Source organism: Cervus canadensis, chromosome 6 (genome assembly GCF_019320065.1).
Source record: "Cervus canadensis isolate Bull #8, Minnesota chromosome 6, ASM1932006v1, whole genome shotgun sequence".
NCBI classification, from domain to species: Eukaryota; Metazoa; Chordata; class Mammalia; order Artiodactyla; family Cervidae; genus Cervus; species Cervus canadensis.
The window spans coordinates 2,894,145-2,917,829 of record NC_057391.1 but is presented as its reverse complement, the minus strand read 5'-3'; the positions used below and the strand labels follow the sequence as shown (position 1 = coordinate 2,917,829).

The 23,685-nt window shown below is 40.3% G+C and overlaps 1 protein-coding gene across 4 annotated transcripts in view; it reads right to left on the bottom strand.

Annotated features, from left to right (window-relative positions):
• The window catches only part of KCNN2 (potassium calcium-activated channel subfamily N member 2), a 514,135-nt gene that overhangs the window by 29,740 nt on the left and 460,710 nt on the right, over positions 1–23,685 (bottom strand). For all 4 annotated transcript variants that reach the window (XM_043470632.1, XM_043470633.1, XM_043470630.1 and 1 more), the window contains one exon: positions 9,663–9,804. In XM_043470632.1, the coding sequence (XP_043326567.1) occupies positions 9,663–9,804 (142 nt within the window). The remainder of the gene's footprint in view (positions 1–9,662; positions 9,805–23,685) is intronic.

Sequence of the window (23,685 nt, the reverse complement as noted above, 5' to 3'; positions counted from 1 at the left end):
TCCATAGCATTTTCCAGGCAAGAATACTGGAGTAGGTTGCCAGCAAAGAAATATAAGTAAAATGAAGAAACTGAAAAACCACTTCCAACTAAAAAAACTGAGAGAATTCTCCTGAAAGAACAAACAATGAAAGCGATCTATTCAATCCAATAGTCACAGAATTCAATAAGGAGACAATGAGAATATTGAAGGAATTAAGAAAGGCTATCAACAGAAATGAAGATTACTATAAAAAGGAATTAGAAACTATAAGGAAGAGCCAAGAGAAATTAGAGAATTCATGTGAAGAGACAAGAGCTGAACTAAAGACAATGAAAAGCAGAATTAATAATGCAGAAGAATGAATAAGTGATATAGATAATAGAATAATTGAAATCACCCAATCAAGAGAACAGACAGAAACACAAATTTTAAAAAAAATATGAAAGCAACATAAGCAACCTATGGGATAATATAAAGAATGCCAATCTATGCATAATAGGGATCTCAGAAAGAAAAGAAAGAGAAGAAAGTACTGCAAATATATTTAAAGAAATTATGGCTGGAAACTTCTGAAATCTAAAGCAGGAAACAGATATCCAGATACAGGAAGCACAGAGGGTCCTGAACAATATAAACCCAAACAGACCTACACCAAGACATATTATAATAAAAATGGCAGAATTTAAGGATACATAGGACACACATCAATGAGCAGATCTTTGTGACAAAAATCAACAAGGCAACAGAGACCCTAAATGATACAACAGAACACCTAGACTTATTAGGGACATTGTAGCTAAAAGGAGAATATGCATCCTTTTCATGTGCACTTGGAACATGCTCTAGGATTGACCTCATTCTTGGGTACAAAACAAGCTTAAACAGAAATTATTTCAATCATCTGTTCTGACTGCAGTGGCATGAAACTAGATATCAGCCACAGAAAAAGAAATGAGAAAAAAACAAAAACAATTACTTGGTGACTAAACAACATGCTAGTAAAACAAAAACAAAATAACAATGGATCAGTGATGAAATCAAAGAAAAAATTAAAAAATATCTTGAGGCAAATAACAACAAAAATACAACCATTCAAAACCTATGGCATGCAGCAAAAGCTATTCTTAGAGGAAAGTTCACACAAGCCTTCTTCAAAAAACAAGAAAAATATAAAATAAACAACCTAATCCACCACCTAAAAGAATTAGAAAAAGAACAAACAAAACCTACATTCAGCAGAAGGAAGGAGATAACAAAGATCAGAGAGGAGATAAATAAAATAGAGATTAAAAAAATAGAAAAAATATCAATAAAACCAAGAGTTTGTTCTTTGAAAGGATAAAGAGAATTTACAAACCTCTGGCCAGGCTTACAGGGAAGACAGATGACCCAAATGAAATAAGAAATGAAAGAGGAGCAATAACAAGATACTGCAGAAAAAAGCAACAAGAGAATATTATGAAAAATTATAAACTGACAATCTTTAAGATTTGACAATCTCAAAGAAATGGACGACCTTTAAGAAACATATAGCCCACGGAAACTGAATCAAGAAGAAATAGATAACTTGAATGGACCAGTCACTAGAAATGAAATCAAATCAGTAATAAAAAAAAAAAAATCCCTAAGTGCAAAAGCCTATGACCAGAAGGCTTCACTGGAGAATTCTGCCAAGCATACAAAGAACTTACGCCAATACTTCTCAAACTCTTCGAAAAGACTGAAGTGGAAGAAACACTCCTGAAGACATTCTATGATACCACTGTCACCAAAGACAATACTACAGAAGAAAAACAAGCTAATATCTTTGGTGAATATAGACAGAAACATTCTCAACAAAATATTAGCAAACTGCATCCAAAAGCACATAAAAAAGGCCATAAACCACGACCAAGTTGGATTCATTCCAGGTTCACAAGGATGGTTCAACACATGCAAATTAATCAATGCGATACTCCACACCAACAAAAGGACAAAACCCATACGATCATCTCAACAGATGCAGAAAAAGCATTTGATAAAATTCAGCATTCATTTATGATAAAAATCCTGATGAAAATGTGTATAGAGTGAACATATCTCATCATAGTAAAAGCTGTTATGACAAACCATAGCCAATATAATACTCAAAGATGAAAGCCTTCTTACTAAAATCTAGAACAAGACAAGGATGCCTGCTCTCACCACTTCTCTTTAAAAAATATTGGCAGTCTTTAAGCACAGCAATCAGACAAAAAAAGAAAAAGAAAAGAAATAAAATGTGTTCAAATTTATAGAAAAGAGGTAAAATTGTCATTATATGCAGATGACATGGTAAAATCTATATAAAGAAAACCCTGAAGACTCCACTCAAAAATTACTAGAACTGATATACTAATTCAGCAACATAGCAGGATAAAAGATTGGAAAATGGTTGCATTTCTTTACACTAACAATGAAATATCAAAAAGGGAATGTAAGCAATCTCTTTTAAAATCACACCAAAAAAACCCCACAAAAACTTAGGAATCAATCTCACCAAAAAGGTGAAAGACTTACATGCTGAGAATTCAAAACATTAGTACAGAAAATGAAACATGATTCAAAGAAATGGAAAGCTATCCCATGCTCTTGGATGGGAAGAATTAATATTTTTTAAATGGTCATATTACTGAGTCAATGTGATCCCTATTAAATATCAATGTGATATTTTCCACAGAAATAGAACAAATAATACTAAAATTTATATGGAACCACAAAAGACCCAGAATTTCCAAAGCAATCCTTAGGAAAAAGAACAAAGCTAGAGGCATAACCCTCTCAGACTTCAGACAATACTACAAGTCTACAGTAATCAAAATAGCATGCTATTGGCACAGAAACAGACATACAGATAAATGGAACAAAATAGAGAGCCTGGAAATAAACCCACACACCTATGCACAATTAATCTTCAACAAGCAGGCACGAACATACAATGAGGAAAAGACATTCTCTTTAGCAAGTGGTGCTGGGAAAGTTTGACAGTCGCATGTAAGTCAGTGACGTTAGAACATACTCTCACACCATACACAAAGATCAACTTAAAATGGCTTAAAAACCTAAACGTAAGACAAGACACCATAGAACTCCTAGAAGAGAATATATGCAAAACATCCTCCGACATAAACTGTACCAATGTTTTCTTAAGCCAGTGGCCCGAGGCAATGGAAATAAAAGCAAAAATAAACCAATGGGAGCTAATCAAACTTACAAGCTTTTGAAGAGCAAAGGAAATGAAGTGAAGTGAAAGTCGCTCAGTCGTGTCCGACTCTTGGCGACTCCATGGACTATACAGTCCATGGAATTCTCCAGGCCAGAATACTGGAGTGGGTAGCCTTTTCCTTCTCCAGGAGATCTTCCCAAACCAGGGTTCGAACCCAGGTCTTCTGCATTGCTGGCGGATTCTCTACCGGCTAAGCCACAAGCGAAGCCTATAGCAAAGGAAACTAAAAACAAAACAGCCTACAGAGTCAGAGAAAATATTTGCAAATGACACAACTGACAAGGTCTTCATCTCCAAAATATACAAACAGCTAATACAACTTAATAACAAAAAAAAAACAACCCAATTCAAAAATGGACACAAGAGCTAAACAGACATTTCTTCAAAGAAGACATGCAGATGGCCATTAGGCACATGAAAAGATGCTCAACATTGCTAATTATTAGAGAAATGCAAACTAAAACTACAATGAGGTACCACCTCACACCAGTCAGAATGGCAATCACTAAAAAGTCTACAAATAGCAAATGCTGGAGAGGGTGTAGGGAAAAGGAACTCTCATACACTATTGCTGGGAGTGAGTTGGTTCAACCACTATGGAGTAGAACTGCCATATGATCTAGCAGTCCCACTCCTGGGCATATATATTTTCAAAACTATAATTTGAAAAGATACATGTATCCTTATGTACACAGCAGCAGTATCTGCAATAGCTAAGACATGGAAACGACCTAAATGTTCATCAACAGGATAAAGAAGGATAAAAACAGGATAAAGAAAGGATAAAGAAGATGTGGTCTATATAGACAATGGAGTACTACTCAGCCATAAAAAGAATGAAATAATGCCACCTGCAGCAACAAGGATCCTAGAGATTATCATACTAAGTGAAGTAAGACAGAAAGAGAAAGACAAGTATCATATAATATCACTTACATGTGAAATCTGAAATACTACTCAAGTCAACATATCTACAAAACAAAAACAGACTCACAGACATACAGAATACACTTGTGGCTACCAAAGAGGGTGGGATAGGGGAGGAAGGATTAGGAGTTTGGGATTAGCAGAGGCAAACTAGTATACATAGGAGGGATAAGCAATAAGGTCCTACTGTATAGCACAGGGAACTGTACTATATTGAATATCCTGTGACAAATTATAATAAGACAATATGATATGTGTGCATGTATAACTGAGTCACTTTGTTGTACAGAAGAAATTAACAAAACATTGTAAAACAACTACACTTCAGTAAAATTTTTTTTAAAAAGAGGAAGGATAGAAGAATAAGAAAAAAAGTAAATAATGACAACCTCAGTTGTTTTCTCTTGAAGGGTAATGAGGACTTTATCTATTAGGCAACTCTATAATCTTGTGTTTTTAAAATAAGACCCACGGAAAGGGAAGAGATCTTTGTTTCATCAGCTCTAATATTAGTTAGGTCTTGACTCATTTGATCTATCACAATGGAATTCTTGTTCAGGCATTTTAATACATAAAACCCCTTGTTTTAGTATTTTGATAATCTTTACATAGCATTGTAAACACAACCTAAAATTTATTTTAAAACTTTCCATGATTGTCTTGGATTTACAACTTACATTTCAGCCAAGGAGAAGTTATTTTTTGATAAGACCATTTGTTTCTTTCTTAGAAATATGGAAACTCTCTTCCCTCATGGTTTAACAATACATTTCTGCCAAGAACCATGGCAGAAATGAGCTTTATCTTAATGTCCTTGGCTCCCCAAAGTAATTCATGATATAAATTGTTATTTAAAATTTTTAAATTACAGCTTCATTTTGAGTTTTTAACCAATGAAATGTGAACATCTAAGATGATTCTATGAAATAATTCATTACTTTCATTAGCTTTATGAAGAAAACATGTACTGCTAATTTCTTTATGTCTACAGTTTTGAAATGTAGAAAGCTTTGCAGGTGCTAGCATTCAAATCAACTGTACTTTACATGCTTCAAAGTGAAACAATCACATAAGGGTATTAATTCTATCAAAATTTCATAAACACATGAATGGGAAAATTGAAATATAAAGGAACATAAGGAGTCAGTGCTTCCGAGATGATGTGCAAGATGATGCAGGGCTGACCCTGCTCTCCCAGGGGTGCTGGGACTTGTGCATCTTTTTCAGAATTTATTAAAGGCCAGAGAAACACAGAGCAATGACTCATGAGAAACGTGATAATGTACAGTTTATATAAACACGCATTGCAAAAGTGCAGGGGAGAACAGGCTGGAAGAAGAAAGAAAGGAAAATATATGAATAAAAGAGCCTGAAATTAAAAGCAAGTCATATCTGACTTAGGCAATTCCAATGCAACAAACTGGTATTTAAATTTCATGTGATCAAAGGCAAAAAAAAAAGATGTCTGACAAAATAAAAACACAGTGGAAACTAACTTTTTATACAGACTCTGAGAAAACCTCTTTTAGGAAACAAGATTTGTCAGCCACTCTCTGTACTAGTTTCTAGGTAACCTCAATACATAGGCTCCTGATCCCCAGGAAATCTACATGGGCTATAACCAACTTCCCAGAAACAGCCCCAGACCACTGCTTTGTGGCCTGGCTCTGTGTGAATTTGCTTGGCCAGTGGATAAAGACTACACAACTGTATACAGCTTTGCAAATAGACTAGTCAAAGAGCACTCAATTTTTCTATATGAAGTAAACAACTTCTCATCAAGTTAATTAAGAAATGTCTGTTCTTAAGAGGGAAATGGAATGGAGCTCCTCAGATTAAGGACAGAAGGACTAAAGTTTACAACATGAGTTCAGAGGGCAGCAGTGAAGACACTGTGAATTTCACTGCATGTAATACTTTTGTGTCCATATAGATTAAGTGGCTTAGAACATATTTTCTAAAAACAAAGTAAGATTACAAGTGAAACTTAAGCAAGGAAGTAGTTTAAGGGATGGAATAAAAGATTTGTGCTGTCAGATGAGACTTTGCAGGAGCTGTTCTTGAGATGTTAGGGACAGAGAAAAAAATCAAGGAAAGATAAAAGTATTACAAGAGCCAGGCAAGGTTAACCTCAAACTTGGCCCTGATCCATGGCAAATGAAGCGGTTTGTACAAACCCTGAGTCATACCTGATTCAAGAATAAAAGAGTGGATGTCTTGCCAAAAACCAATGCCAAAGAAGTTGTTTCTAAGAAGCATAAAGGGAAAAACTCTGCAATCACCAGTTGTGTGTGTATAAATAGCATCATTCATGTCCCTTGTGGGCTTGTTATGGGCCCTCCAAAAATACACCCATGCAAATTTTATTTCCCAAAGCATTATACTATATAATAAAATGCCATCTTTTGAGGAAAAAGAAAGGGATCCAAGAGTAATCATAAAGGACAGTACCAATTGTAATAAAAATTACTAAAATTCATAAAACTGTATTTTCTTTTACAAGCAAAGAATGCTAAATTATATTTTCCACAAATGGTCATCTTGTTACAACTGGTAACCTTAAAATGAGCCCCCAGATTTTATTTTCACAGCTAGCTGTTCAGTACTACCAAGTGGGAGAAGAATGTTCCTACTCAGTATATGTCACGGACACTCAGTCCTTCCAGCTAGTTCTAACTCTTTCAGCAATCTTCCTAAGCAGCTGCTATAAGGCTACACATTGCCCTGGCCACCCTTCAGAGGTCCTCACTTCGAGAGCCTGCTTCTCTTGTGCCAACCGGAGGGTGGACACAGTAGAGGCTTTGGGCAGAGATGCCTGGCTTGAGGCATTCTGGGAATTTCCTGCCTACGGAGCTGCCAGTGCTAGTTCACATCCTTCTGCAGGCAGAAACCAAACCAGCACCAGGATGATGCTCTTTGCTGTAACCCAGCTAAAAAAGCAGATAAGGAATGAGGAGAACCCAGGTCACTAAAACTGGAGCTTCTGGGGCAGACATTTCAAAGCTCACACCACACGGCAGTAAATCTTAGACAACTTAATAGCCTTCCATTCTCTTACATCTAAAGTAAATGTGACACACCAGTCCTGGCCGCATCATGGTGAGTAAGGGGCAAGGAACATGTCTGAGCCTCCTTGGTGTCCTAGCAGAGTGGCATGCCACGGCAGGCAGCAAACCTCACTCAAGAGCTCCATAAGGTCTGGCCTCCCACTCCCAGCCCTGTGTCTCTTTCCCAACTCACTCTGGACACTCTTGACCCAGCGGCCTTGTGCCCACATACCAAGTCTCTCCCCGGCTTCACTTTCTTCATACAAACCTTTTCTTCTCCCTGGAATACCCTTCCTCACCCACACGTTGCCTGGCTACCACCTTTTCCCATCTCAGTTTCAATGTCAACTTTCCAGGGATTTCTTTCTCTGAATAGATCCCATTCCTCTCCCTTAGTGCCCAGATCTGATCAGAAGTCTTAGTCCCTCACATACTTGTCACTAACGTAATTAACACTTGTGTGTTAATTATTTTTTTAAAAAAGGTGGTCAACTATAAGCTCCATGAAGGCAGGACAGAGACAGTTTGTCCTTTTTTTATGGTTTTATTTCTAGTTACTAGGTGAGCATTTTAATTGAGAGAATAAAAAAGAAATACTCATTAAAATGATAAACACTAATTATTTAATTGAAAAAGTGTTATTCTTCAACTGTTTGATACATTTCAAGATAGTTTTCATGGTCCACATTTTACAGATGAGGAAAGTACATTTCAGAGAAGAGGATTTCATTTAAGTTCACCTGGCAAGTTGGAAATGGCAGAATCCAGACTTAAAGAAATTCTTGACCTTGAAGCTGAAGCTCTAAGATCAAATTTGCTCATCAAATTAGTGCACAGCCCACAAAGAGCAAATCCAGCAGCACTCTCTCCTCAACGGAGCTTCATGATGCAAATTAAGATGAAAACTGTTAACCCACATACCTACGGTCAATTAATCTTTGACAAAGGAGGTAAGAATATACACTAGGAAAACGTGTGTGCAGCAAGTGGTGTTGGGAAAGATGGACAGCCCCATGTAAATCAATTAAATTAGAACATGCCCTTATACCATACACAAAAATCAACACAAAATAGTTTAAAGACCTAAATAGAAGACATGACACCATAAAACTCCTAGAAGAGAAAATAGGCAAAACAGTCTCTGACATAAATCATACCAGTTTTCTCAGGGTAGTCTCTCAAGGCAGTAGAAATAAAAACAAAAACAAATGGGACCTAATCAAACTTACAAGCTTTTGCAGAACAAAGAAAACCATAAACAAAATGAAAAGATAACCTACAGCATGGAAGAAAATGTTTGCAAACAATGCTTCCAACAAGGGATTAATTTCCCAAAGTATACAAACAGCTTGTACAACTCAACAACAGAAAACAACCCAATTCAAAAATGGGCACAAGAGCTAAATAGACACTTCTCCAAAGACATACAGAAGGCCATTGGGCACATGAAAAGATGCTCAACATCACTAATTATTAGAGAAATGCAAATCAAAACCACAATGAGGTAATTGCCTCACACCATTCAGAATGGCCATCATTAAACAGTCTACAAATAACAAATGCTGGAGAGTGTGTGAAGTCAAGGGAACCCTCCTACACTATTGGTGGGAGTGTAAATTGGTGCAGCCACTGTGGAAAACAGCATGGAGGTTCCTCAGAAAACTAAAACTAGAATTATCATATGATCCAGCAATCCCACTCTTGGGCATATATCCAGATGAACCTATAATTCAGAAAGAAACATGCACCCCTTTGCTCATACCAGCACTATCTACAATAGGTAAGACATGTAAGCAACACACACGTCCACTGGCAGATGAATGGATCAAGAAGATGTGGTATATACACGATGAAATACTACTCAGCCACGAAAAGGAATGAAATAATGCCATTTGCAGCAACATGGGTGAAACTAGAGATTATCACACTAAGTCAGAAAGAGAAAGACAAATACCATCGGGTATCACTTATAAGTGGAATCTAAAACAAGACACAAATGAACCTATCTATGAAACAGATCCACGGGCATAGAGAAGAGGCTTGTGGTGGCCCAGGGGGATGGGTTTGGGAGAGGGGTAGAGAGGGAGGCTGGGGTTAGAAGATGTAAGCTTATACAGAGTGAATGAACCACAAAGTCCTACTGCACAGCACAGAGAACTATATTCAATATCCGATGATAAACCATAATGGAAAAGAATGTTAAAAAAGAATACACATACACATGTATAACTGGATCACTTTGCTGCATATATAATCACAACATTATATAACAACTATATTTCATTTAAATTAAAAAAGGATGAAAACTGTTGACGTTCTCTTCCAACAGAAAATTGATTTATGTATGCTGCCTTTCTGCCGCTGGGAAATCAAATATTTTACCATGACTTATACACATAGATGGAATGGACTAAGTACCATTGAGTATTTATAAAAGAGATGGACAGTGAAAAGACACTTACCATAATTCCAGTGAGCAAACAGACTCCTTTCCCACAGTATGTGTTAGGTACCATGTCACCATAACCAATGGAGAGAAAAGTTATTGATATCAACCACATTGCTCCAAGGAAGTTGCTAGTAACATCCTGTTGATCATGGTACCTGAAAAATAGCAAACAAAGCCAGTCCTTTATAATTAATCTAGAGGAGGGCCGCCAAGGGCAGTTTGACTCAATCCAGTGAATTTACTAAGTAGCTTCTACAAAATGCTCTATTGAGAGGTTTTCACAGCTCACTATTATAAGTAAAATTGGGGTTCTATGTAAGCAATGTGAAAGACATTAGGATTTCTTCAACTTTAAAAATAATTTGAAAGGGAAGCTGCAAAATATGAAAATAGCTTTTATCACTGGTGTTATCTGACTAATGCACATTTATCTGAGTCCTGTTCTTGTTTTGCTCACAAAAATCTCCTCCTTCCTTAGTGTCCACTGATGTGCCCAATGTGTAGGATGATATGTGGTTGCCCAACCTCCTTCTGCGCCTCTGTATCAGGAGGAGCCATGGTGTCCCCTTCGCTACCTGTTTCCCTAGGGGGCCAATTTCGACCCTTCAAAATCAACTCAGTCAGGAGCCTCTTCTGTCTGTTTTTCTCCCAGCCCCTCCCGGGGGCTCCCTCAATATCCTGTGTTTTCCTTCACCGCAGGACTAGACTGTAATTGTCCTGTACTAGTGGTCCTCCTTGAAGATGGGAAAAATATCTTTGATTGCACAGTCCACACCTAGAACTAGAGCTTAATGTAACTCATTGCCTCCCGAGTTACACACATAAAAGAGTTTGTAGTCAAAAGAAGGAGAGGTATGCAGTTTATCCTGGTTATCCTAGAAGGTGCCAAGTCTTTCTAATGAGGAGGGTTTTTATCTCAGAAAGAGATACCCTACAATGTCTGGCTTGAATTACCAGTGTTGAGCAGTAACTCGGCTGCTCGTGGGCACTGCTATCCATCAAGCATACAAGCGTGAGGCCATGCCAGCTGTCACCCGGGAGGAACTTGCCCTGGATGTGTGCCCTGCACAGTCGTGGGCAGGGTGGCCCTCACCCAGGGGAGCAGTCACGGGCATTCCTTACTCCTCACTCTACTTGTGTTAAGGACCACTCTTTCTTTCCAGCTCTCAGAAACCACTGGGAACAGCTTTCCCTTCCTTGTTTCTTGGTCTCCGAAGCATGCTGATAACCCCCGAGCTTGCATTCACTCAGTTCTGCCTTTCAGCTCAACCATCTGTCTGTGTAGCCAGAGCTGTGGAGGCAAGAAGGCTGTCCTGTGACCTGAGACCCCGGATTGATCCCATACACAACCTACATTGTGCCATTACGTCCTCTGAGATTTGTTTTTTTCTGTTCTTTTTCTCACGCCAAGGCTTCTGCCATAACCCAAAGTGTGGGAAGGTTAGAGAGGATAAGCTTTCCCCTGTAGTGCTATCCCTCTGATAGTGCAGACAGTGGCTCTTATCTCTGTCTTTGGACACAGAAGGGCCTATGCTTATCACTTTTACACTCTTTTGTTTGCTTCCAAACAAGAGAGAAGCTACGAAATGGTATTTCCTGCTACACTGGTCTGGGAAAGAGAAATCCCTGGCTGGAGTGAGTAGAAACCCAGAGCAAGGAGGCGTGATGGCATCGCCATATCTTCTGCAAGAAAAGGGAAGGGCAGGTATGCCCCAGCCAGCCCTTGCTGAGCAGCATCCGGCGAGTCTCTGGCGGCAGGAGGACAGCAGCCTCACCATTCTGCTCCAGGAAGTCCCGTCTTCCCAGGATGGCTGAGTGGAGAGGCTGTCTCTGCCAAAAGGGAGGTCAAGATAATGTCTTCTTCATATTATGTAGATAGATAGACAGACAGATAGACACATGTGCTCAGTCATGCCTGACACTTTGCGACCTTATGGACTGTAGTCCACTAGGCTCCCCTGTCCATGGGATTTCTCAGGCAAGAATACTGGAGTGGGTTGCCATTTCCTTTTCCAGCGGATCTTCCTGACCCAGGGATCGAACCCACGTCTCCTGCATCTCCTGCACTGCAGGCAGATTCTTTACCTTTTGAGCCACCAGGAAGCCTTACTCCTCATATTACTCAATCACTAAAAAAATAAATGAAATAATGCCATTTGCAGTGACATGGGTGGGCCTAGAGACTGTCATACTAAGTAAAGTAAGTCGGATAGAGAAACACAAATATCATATGATATTGCTTATAGGTGGAATCTAAAAAAAAATGAAACAAATGCACTTATTTACAAAACAGAAACAGACACAAAAAACAAACTCATGGTTATGAAAGGGGGGGAGGGGTAATTTAGGAGTTTGGGATTAACAGACACATACTACCATAAGTAAAATTGATAAATAACAAGGCCTACCATAAGTAACACTGATAAAGAACATACATAGTAGGGAACTATGATAATCTATAACAGGAAAGAATCTGAAAAAAAAAAAAAACATGTATGTATAACTTTGGTGTACACTTGAAACTAATACAACGCTATAAGTCAACTATATTTCAATTTTTTTTTTAAGATGTATTCCTAACTTTCAAGGAAGATAGATGAGTGTACTTCCTCTGAGAAACTCTGATAAATAACACGCTCATAAAAGCAGGGTGGTGTGATAGATACGTTTGAGAGTTCAGCTATGCGTGAGCTACCAGGCTCTGTGGGCCACTTGGGGAGCCCGCCATGCCTGTGTGATGGGGGTGCCATGGGAGAATGTGGTTTCTATTTCAAAAAAGAAGCAAGCTTTGGATTATAATCCACTCACGATATCGAGGCTCTCTATGAACAGTCCTCATCAAGCAATTGCCTGAAACAGAGAATACATTACCTCGGCACGAGTGTGGGCAAGAGAGGGGAGGCAAAAGCTTCACGTCCTATTCAATTTTCAACTGTGACACAAAGTTTTTTTCCTAACAAAGCACGATTTACATAAAGATCCAAAACGTTTAAGAGCTGATGGCCCTGATTCCCTGAGGCAGATGAAATATTTGTTGAGCCCTCACTATGTGTTCAGCTCCTAACTTGCATTTTCTCGTTTTACAATCTTTGGCTGAAACAGCTATGGTCTTCACCCATTATCAACAAAGCGTTCTCAGTCTAGCCACTAAGAAAACGTGACCATGTCTGAGTGATATCCTCAAGTTACTGCTACCTCATGAGTGACTAGAACATACCTGCCTACTTGCCGAGCACAAGCTGCTCCTTTGGTAGAGCAACTACAAAGAGGAAGTTTGAGATTTCATACTATAAGCAAAGGTCGTTAAGGGGCCTTCACTGCTGGGGTGCGTGGGTCCGTCTCCTCAGCTTGGGCAACGGTGTGAAAACCTCTGTCAGCTCTTCTTCCTGAAGCACTTTGAACTGGTTTTCAAAGTTTGGAGCACTCAATGACTTTGAGAGTTACAATGAAAAGCATGCCCTGACTCTCAGTTAGTTGCCTACGTTTAATAAATACACAAGCTTAAAATTTCTCCCATCCTCATTCAATTCTTCACCATTCTCAAGTATTATGCCATTATATCATTTAGTCAGTATTAGTTATATGTTATGCAATTCTATTGGGTAAGACACTGTATTGCTATACTGAAGGGTCTAATTAGAAACAGACAACTTTCTAGGAGTTGGCATTTAAAGGGCTTGGGGTTCAATGATAAATTACCTTTTTTTTCTTATTAAATAATTAACCTGCCTGAAAGATAACTTAGAATGGAAAAATAATATTTCATACTAATGTTTATGTTACATTTCAGACATACTTAGTTATGACTAGTCAAGAAGAGGCAGGTAATTAGGGACCATATTAGCTACTATTAGAATACTCAAGGTTTCTTTCTTGGAAATTCATAAACAAATATTAAGACGTATCAACAGGATGACATTGCTTAGAACACTTCCAGGTTTTGAATTAATGCAGAGTGACACCACTGTGAATGATTAATATATACAATTTAAATAGTTAAATATTTTCAAAACATCTCCTACAGTTTTTCACTTCACAAACTTACTTAGATAATTCCAACCTTCTCCACAAGAAGAACTATTTGGGGAAAGACCTGAAAAAATGACTTATGGGGCAAATTTCAAATTCTAATCAATATGAAAGCTTATTTAATTAAGACATATTAAAGAAGATTAAAATTAGTGTAAGGAACTTCTGATGATCTCAGACTTTTAAAATAAGGGCTCTAGGGTTTAGGGAGAAGACTTCTTGAACTGTTTTACAGAACTGCATGCTGCAAAGAGTTAAAGCTTGTGAGATTAGCTTTAAGGTTTTAAAAGAAGAAAATGTTTCTTTTCTTGGTTTCCATTCATTTCTTCATTCACTCTTGGCTGTGGATCTATCACTATTTCTGAAATCACAAATATGGCAGCTTTCTATTACATTTGCTTAAATTCCCCAGGGCGATCTTTCCAAGGGCATTACTGAGTTTTTCCCTCTGAACGAGATGGTCTCTACCCGGAACTCCTGCCGCCCCATAGCCCCTTTCCATAAGGAGCTCTGGCCATGGTAACAGTGGGCAGTTATGCCATCCCCTCCCCCAGCTCTTTCTCTCCAGGTACATTTCCTTCTGCCTAACAAAACCCTCCCCCACCTTCTTAGCCCTGATTTGTACTCTGAGAATCTGGGCATAATTCCTCTTTTCCAGGTTCCACATAGTAATTTTAGCATGGTACTCCAGGTTGGACCATAGAGTACCATGTCCGTTCTCTGCACACCAGGAGCCTCTTATAGGTACCTCTCATGCCATCAGTCAAGGTCAACATGGGTCAGAAGGCATATAACATATGCTCAGCTTAATAAACAGGCCCCAAGAATCTAAATTATAAAGAATTTGAGGACAAAGATTATGCTTTACTCATTGTTTTATCTTCACTTAAAAGAATATAGCAGGAAATTGGTATTTACTGAATTAACAAATATGGCAATATGAAACACTTTTTCTCAGACTGACTTGTCCTTAGCCACATGTTAGGCCTTCAGGATCACATATATAGAGATACAAAAAGGGGATAGAAATGAGTCTTTCCCTTCAATCAGTATGAATTGGATTTATCAGTTATGTTCCAAGATCTGTATGCAACTTATAAGTTATTTTTACACTTGTACAAAATAATTCAACAATGGATATTTATTGCTTATAAACTATATTCATTAACCCTTTTCTATTAAACATACTATTAGTACTATGGAATGCAAAAATACCTTAATTGTCAGCTCTGACCTCAAATGTAAGCCTCACTTAAATGGTGAAAAGTATTATGGAGATTTACAATCATGTGATCAACCTACCATCAATTCTCTCTCCTGAATCCACCATTCTCTCCTGAAATAACACTAAAATGATGGTAGGGCAATTGAAAAAAGTATAAACCCATAAGAACAAAAGGAAGAGAGAAATCAGAGAATAAAAAAAATATCATATTTTTACACAAACAAAAGTACATGGGGAATTCTGCTTCTAGCTAAGATGGAACAACAAAGGACTGAATTTACACTGCTTCCTAAAACTACAAAAACAGAAAAAATATTTGAAACAATAGTTACCAAGACATAGATAATCTAGTAACAAAAAACAGTGATCCCTGTGAAATGGTAAACAACTGAAGTGAGTCCTAAAAGTGCCCCAGCTTCATGCCTCAGGAAAGGCTTCAGAGTGTCACTCAGGGATGGAAATCAGCAGAGGCCAGAGGTCTTCCCAAATTGAGGGCAGAACTGGGAATACACAGAGACCATGAGTTTACAGGGCCAAGAACCAGAGAGGAAACATTTGCACAGAGACAGATCCAGAGAACTGTAGAGAGGTCTCCTTGATTATTCAGCCAAACACTTACTGATCAGTATGTGGAGATAAAACTGTAAGGTTCGAGAAGTGAAAATACTATATGTAAGATGGTACCATATCACTTGAAGGTAGACTGTAGTAAGTGACAGAATATCAGGTGAAGATAAGACTGTGGTAATTTAGTTATCGTATACCTAAGTGTATAGGTATGCTATAAATCCTAAAAGAATAATTAAAAATAATACATCAAAGAGTAATTAGTTATAAACTAGTAAAAGATATAAGACAGAATGAAAAAAAGATAAGCAATCCAAAATGAGGCAGAAATGGAAAAAAGGAGAACGAACAGATGGGACAAACGGAAAACAAGAAGCCAGAGGACAGCTTTACCCAAGCATGTCTGTAACCACATTAACTATAAACGGCCTAAATACTCACAGTTTAAAGGCATAGCTTATTACACAGTCCATGGAAGGTTTACAACTTGGAGAAACCATGCAATGAGTGGGTAAGGTCCAAAGTTGAAAACAGGAGAAATTATGATGTCTGAGTATCTGGAAGAATAGATGTCCAGGTGCTGCCCCTGCATGGTACTGCCAGACAACTAACAGTAGACAGAGCTTTGTTCTCTGAGGAAAGACTGGAGATTCTGAGCCAGGGCCCAGCTAAGGTCAGGAACGATGTTTGAATCTGAAAACATCGTAATTAAATTCAAGTTTCCAAGTTGAACAACATCCCTAATTTCCTTTCTTCACTCGTATTTTTGACCCTATAGTAGAACTCACTAATACAGAGAAAGAATATTTCTCTCTGGAGAAACAGAATTGGTTCAGTGAAAAGACTTTCATAACAGGAAGAATTTTCTAATGAAAAATGCAGCTTTTCACTTATACACCCCACAGAGAATCTCACCAGCTCCCTCCTCATACAAAGCTTCCAATTTCCACTCTGGAACGTGAAAGAATAACAAATGATCAGTACACATTTGAAGTATACTTTCTATAAAAATATATAGACAAAAAATGGGAGGGGAAAAGGAAGGAAATAAGGGAAAAGGAAGAAATGAGAAGACTCTAGAGATAATGTAGAGTGACAGGGTATGGGATCCCTGCACTTTCTACGCTACATCATGAAAGAGCTAAAGGAAAATATGAAATCTATAAAAAGGAACAGGATGCTACAAAGGAGTGCAACTAAAGAATAAAAAGAGAGGAACTTAAAAAAAATTTAAAATTATAATAAAAAATAATCATAATACCTTTAGAATATAAACTGGTAGAAATCTTCCAGACAGTAGGACAATAAGAGGAAGGAAGGGAAAAAAGAGAACAGAAAAGATGTATTTTCAGAGAACACAGAGGGTCTAATAGCTAACTTTCCAGAAGGAGAACAGAGAAGTGGAAGGAAACGTAAGAGAATTTAAAAAAATTTCTTTGATTTTTCAGGTAAACTGAAAGGCAGGCAACTCTAAAGAAAAGTTCTACTTAGTATTTGCATAGAGAATAACAAAAAACCTATGCAGAGAGGGATCATCCTAGATTTTTAATACTAGGAATACAGAGAACTTTGAAAGCTACAGAGGGGAAAAACAGATCACAGCTAAACATTAAAAATGGCTGCCTCACAAAAACCAACATATGGGTCAATGGGGCAGCACAGACAGCCCGCAAATAAACCCACGCACCCGTGGACAATTAACCTTTAATAGAGGAGGCAAGAATACACAGGGAGAAACAATAGCCTCTTCAAATCTTTGGAAGAGTGGGACAGCTGCATGTGAATCACTGAGGTTAGAACACACCCTCACCCTAGACACAAAAACAAACTCACAATGACTTAAAGACACGACACCATTCAACTCCTAGGACGGAATAGAGGCAAAACATTCTCTGACATAAATCATACCCATGTTCTCTTAGGTCAGTCTCCCAACGCAATAGAAATTTAAAAAAATAAATAAACAAATGGGACCTAATCAAACTTCCAAGCTTCTGTACAACAAAGGAAACTGTAAACAAAACAGAAAGACAGCCTACAGACTAGGAAAAAGTTTTTACAAATGACATGACCAATAAGGGCTTAACTTCCAAAATATACAAACAACTTATATGACTCAACAGCAAAAAAAAAAAAAAAAAAAAAATCAAACAACCCAATCCAAAAATGTGCAGAAGACCTAAATAGACATTTCTCCAAAGAAGACATACAGATGGCCAGTAGGCACATGAAAAGATGCTCACCATCACTAACTATCAGAGAAATGCAAATCAAAACTAAAATGATATGCCACCTCACACTGGTTAGAATGGCCATCAGGAAAGAGTCTAAAAATCATAAATGCTGGACAGGCTGTGCAGAAAAGGGAACCCTCCTATAGTACTGGTGGGAATGTTAATTGGTACAGCCATTATGGAAAACAGTATGGAGGTTCTTCAAAAAAGTAAAAATACAGTTGCCATATAATCCAGCAATCCAACTCCTGGACATATACCCACATAAAGCTATAATTTAAAAAGGTACATGCACCCTCATGGTCATAGCAGCTTTATTTACAATAACTAAGACATGGAAACAACGTAAATGTCTTTTGACAGATGAGTGGATAAACAAGATGTGGTCTATGTATAGCACAGGGAATGATAGTCAACATCCTGTAATAAACCAAAATGGAAAAGAATGTGAAAAAAGGATATGGCAGGCATTCCCTGGTGGCTCAGACCGTAAAGAGTTCACCTGCAATGCGGGAGACCCAGGTTCGATCCCTGGGTTGGGAAGATACCCTGGAGAAGGGAATAGCAATCACTCCAGTATTCTGGCCTCCAAAGTGAAAACTATGAAGAAGCATATAAATATGTATAACTGAGTCACTCTGCGGTAGAGCAGAAACGCAACACTGTAAATAAACTGTATTTCAATAAAACTTGAAAATATATAAATGGTTACAAATGTGTGTGGTGGGGGTGTTGCGGGGAGGGAGGCAGCCCATCTTCCCAGAGGGGAAGGATGGAGGATCTGGGAGAAGGAACTAAACAGGAGGGTTTCAGGCCCTCTCTGCTCTGCCTGCCCACGGAGGAGGCATATTTAACCTCTGTGCGATAAGCTTCCCAGGCCGGGGCGATCCCCTTCAGAGTATAAATGTGCACCTATGACTCCATCTAAGTCAGCGCTGAGTCGTTGGAACACCAGGCAGCCCAATGGGATATGGGTCAAGCAGTGGTGTCCAGATCTGCTTCACGTCCACAATGAAGCTGATACTGTGATGCCTGCCAGTTGAAGACCCAGATTTTAAAGGTCTAAACCCTTGACTAAAATCCTCTCTGAGTAAGGGTGCTCTAAAGTGAAAACACTTTAGTTACATGTATAAAACTACTTGACTTACAGAAATCCCCTCAGGTCAGAGAATCTGAACTGCCCCAATGGGTGTGACCTGCTCCTCATCCCTGCCTCATACTCCTACTTTCTCCCCTATCACCGAGTCATGAAAACAGACATGGTTTTAGGACCCTGGGGATCCCAGGATAGACCTCCTTTATTACCAATGAGTATCCAGAGCCACGCAGGAGATGCAAGCCATACAGTGTTACCTGTTAAGCCTAACTTTCATTTGGGCATAAGGCAGATTCGATTTTTATTAACTGTGTAATTCTTTAAAACATCAAAATCAGTTTTCTACTTTGAATTTATTTTGCTCCTAAATGGCAACCCACTCCAGTCTTCTTGCCTGGAGAATCCCATGGACAGAGGAGCCTGGTGGGCTACAGTCCATGGGGTTGCAAAGAGTCCGACACAACTGAGTGACTCACACTTTAACCTTGCACATTTGGAATTTTTTCCTCTCTTCTGTTAATTTAGAAAAGTCAAAAAGCTAAACATTTCTCTCTTCTTCTCTCCTTTTCCCCACTTCTCCCCTCCCTCTTACTTTCTCTCCCTTTCCCTTTCCTCTGTGTCCATGTGTGTCTGCGTATGTGTGTGTGTGAGGGGGAAAGAAAGAGAGAATTTCATTCACAATACAGACCACAGAAGATGGGTCTTTGAGTACAGACCCTCGCTGAGTATGAACCTCTAAGAGTACAAGCTTCCTCTGAAATAAAGGTCAAAGTCCCTAAAGAAAAAGAGGGGGATAATAGAACATACATCGATTTTCAAATTTGAAGATTTACATTCCTTATGTTTCCCTGAAAAGATGATAAAATGTTTTATTGTCTGACTCTCTATTATTCATGTAGGCATTTTCATTTCTGCTTGAATAAGTGAGTTCAGAAATGACTCATTTGTCAATAAGCTAACAATCTTAGATCGTGTACATATATAACTATTTGACAATTACCTATGTTAATATCTTATAGGAATACAATGACATTACCTCAACATACCCTAAACAGACCTGAAAAGACTTATCAGCATTCAGGCTGTTTTTGATAAAAAAGGGTTCATGAAATATGCCCAGCCCTAGGAAAGAACTTCCAGGTTAGAGAGCCATAGAAATTAAAGGTTCCTAAAAATGAAAGTGGACAAAGACCCTGGGGCGTAAGTGTCCATCATGAGAGAATCCCCTGAAGGGAAATACCCAGGCAAGGCTACCCTAGGAGACTTAAGCAGCGGTCAGCTGCTTGCACCTCTATGTATTAATATAAGTACTTGAATACAGTTCAGTCTTATGAAAGTGTGTGGTTCTGGCCATTTAAATGCCACAGAGCATGATCATACCTAATGTGATTTTCTACAATGTGAAAAACTTTTGGTCAAATTCCAAATAAAACAAATGACAATTTGCTCTCAATTTGCACACTAATAACACTATTTAAAAATTAAGTATATGTTACAAATGAGCAAAAAAATTATGTTACATTTTAAATGGATATAGGTCTAATCTAAGAAAATTATAAATAGGCTTTTAGTACGTAGAATGTCCAACAGGTCAGTCTGATGTCAAATGGGATACAGAACAAATTTTTGTTGGGTAGGAATGACCCATACAAACCCAGTACAGAGCATCTGTGTTCCCACTCAGTAACAGAAAAAATAAACCCTTCTCCAAAATGGCCCTGGGGAGCAGAACCACCCGCAGTGAGAACCACTGGTCCAGAGTTTCAGGGAGGTGAGCTGGGACTGTGATAACCATCAGAAAATCTGGAGCTAGCTTCATTTCCACACATCTGGAGAGCATTGAAACCAGACAACCATGGCATTTGGCACAAATTATACTTTTAAGCCCCAGCTACTTCCAAGGCAATCAAAAAAATACCAAGTTCCAGAGCAATGTTATAATTGTGGCTTGCATTTCCACCAAGGTTCTCTTCCCTTTTTGTTTCTTTACAAACTTCCCGACCAACAGTAGTTATTTTCATTTTTCTGGAGCGACCTCCGTTCCTTCTGCTCCTGCGATGTGCCCAGCGTCCTCCACACACTGTGAGCTCCTCTAAGGGGAAGGTGGGCGCCTGAAGACAGCCATGGAACCACACTTGGTCAGGCCCAAGACTTCCTACCCCCAAATCAAGCCTTCCCTTACCGAAATCACTGAGCAAAGCTCCTGTCTGACACATCCCAGGCTCTGCTGACGCAGAGAGAGCCTTTCTACAAGGGCCTGGGCTGGGGGGGGTGTGGGGGGTGGGGGGTGTGGGGGGCTGCCACAGTTTTCCACCAGGTTGACAGCCACAGACACTCACTTCCCTTCTGGGAGGAGCCGCGGGCGGGCAGTCACTAGGGGGCAGTGCCACACCAGTTTATCCCCACGGCTGCCGGGCTGCTCCGCCAGTGCATCCAAAGGACATCAGTCCTGGCTGCTCCCGCCAGTCCATCCTAGAGGACGTCAGTCCTGGGTGCTCAATGCAGTCCATCCTAGAGGACATCAGTCCTGGCTGCTCCCGCCAGTGCATCCAAAGGACATCGGTCCTGGCTGCTCCAGCCAGTCCATCCTAGAGGACGTCAGTCCTGGGTGCTCAATGCAGTCCATCCTAGAGGACATCAGTCCTGGGTGTTCAATGGCAGGACTGGGGTGGAGCTGAAACTCCAGTACTGTGGCCACCTGATGCGAAGAGCTGACTCACTGGAAAAGACCCTGATGCTGGGAGGGATTGGGGGCAGGAGGAGAAGGGGACGACAGAGGATGAGAGGTCTGGATGGCATCACCGACTTGATGGACATGGGTTTGAGTAAACTCCGGGAGATGGTGACGGACAGGGAGGCCTGGTATGCTGCATGTAGTCCATGGGGTCGCAAAGAGTCGGACACAACTGAGAGACTGGACTGAACTGCTTGGCTGAGTTTGGGCCTGACCAGTGCAAGTCAGCTTATGACGGGACTTCCTGGGATTGCCTTCAGGCAAAAGCCCCTGTCCTGGGCATCATCCTGGAAGCACAGATTGTTCCATTTAAGAAATAGCAGCTACAACTGATATACACAGGCTGGGGCCACTCCCATACCAGAAGCCTCAGGTGTGACAGAGCAAGTTAGGGGCATCATCTGAGGGGTGTGTGTGTGTGTGGGTGTGGGTGTCGGTGAGTGTGCGGGTGGGTGAGGGTGGATGTGTGTGGGTATGGGTGTATGTGTGTGTGTGTGTGAGTGTGTGTGTGTCTGGGTGTGTGTGTGTCTGGGGGTGTGTGTGCCTGGGGGTGTGTGTGTGGGGGGGTGCCTGTGTGGGTGTGGGTGGGTGTGAGTGTGTGTGTGTGTGGGTGTATCTGGGTGTGGGTGTGTGTGTCTGGGTGTGTGTGTGTGTGTCAGTGTGTGTGTGTGGGGGGTGTATCTGGGTGTGTGTGTGTGTGTGTGTGAGTGTGTGTGTGGGGGGGTGTATCTGGAATCTGGGTGTGTGTGTCTGTGTGTGTGGGGGGGTGTGTGTCTGGGGGTGTATGTGTGTGTGTGTGGGGGTGTGTCTGGGTGTGTGTGTCTGTGTGTGTGTGTGTGTGGGTGTGTCTGGGGGTGTGTGTGTGTGGGGGGGTGTATCTGGGTCTGGATGTGTGTGTCTATGTGTGTGTGAGTGTCTGGGGGTGTGTGTCTGGGTGTGTGTGTGTGAGTGTGTGTGTGTGGGGGGGTGTATCTGGGTCTGGGTGTGTGTGTCTGTGTGTGTGTGAGTGTCTGGGGGTGTGTTTCTGGGTGTGTGTGTGAGTCTGTGTGTGTGGGGGGGGTGTATCTGGGTCTGGGTGTGTGTGGGGGGGTGGGATGTATCTGGGTCTGGGTGTGTGTGTCTGTGTGTGTGTGTGAGTGTCTGGGGGTGTGTTTCTGGGTGTGTCTGTGTGTGTGTGTGTGTGTCTGGGTGCACATTCCATTCTAGATCCAATCTAAGGTAGCTGCATGTCTTCACGTTTCACCCCTCTGAGATTCTCCAGATCAAATACCACACTGTACCTTGTAAATGTGTTAAAAAAAAAAAAAAATTCCTGTGCATTGTTCTAACCACGTTGGAATTGAACCAGCATTTGAAGATACAGATGTCAGGGTCTTGTTTACTCACCCTGAGACCAAGTCCAGGAGGTGTTGCTCTGTATCCAGAGGGACTGTCCCTGCCCTAGTCCTTGACTCAGAACCGCGATTCTTAACACTGAACCCCCTTTCCACTCTCATGAGAACCACACCATCTACCTCCTAGATGGCTGCCAGTGCTGAGATCATGGAGCACGAACCCCAAACTACTTGATGAGTACATAAAGACTGTGCTTCTTTCTACTTGACCAAATCCCTCTCTGTTTGTGTAAAAGCAGACACAGAGAAAAGTGACTGCTTTTGCAAGCGTGCCTTCTTGCACGCAGGCAAGGTGGCAAATGGCTTTTCTGAGCAGAGGCAGCTTTTAGTTTTGCTCCCTTCTGTTGTGACTGTCACAAGCCCCGGGGCTAGTACCACTGGGCAGTAAGAGGGCAGAGAGGGGACTTGGGGCAGGAAGGAGGGGGAGGCAGCAGTAAGGCAGGCACTATCTTGGCAGAGCCAAAGAAGCTGGGGTGAGAGGAGATCAGTCTGTAAAATAAGGAGAGTAAGAAGACAGAGGGATGCTTAGTAAGAAGTCTGAATGAGATAAAAGAAACACCTCGCAACCTTTCTGTGACATTCTGTTCTCCGACTCCTCAGTCTCCCTCCCTCCCTCCCACACTAGTACTTCTATCCTGGGGTGGGGAAGTGATGGGGAAAGTACATTTCAGCATCCTAGCATCTATTACACATTCCTGAGAAATTTCTGATGTCTGTTTAAGGCTCCAATTCAACTGAAAAAGAATATATCCCAGTG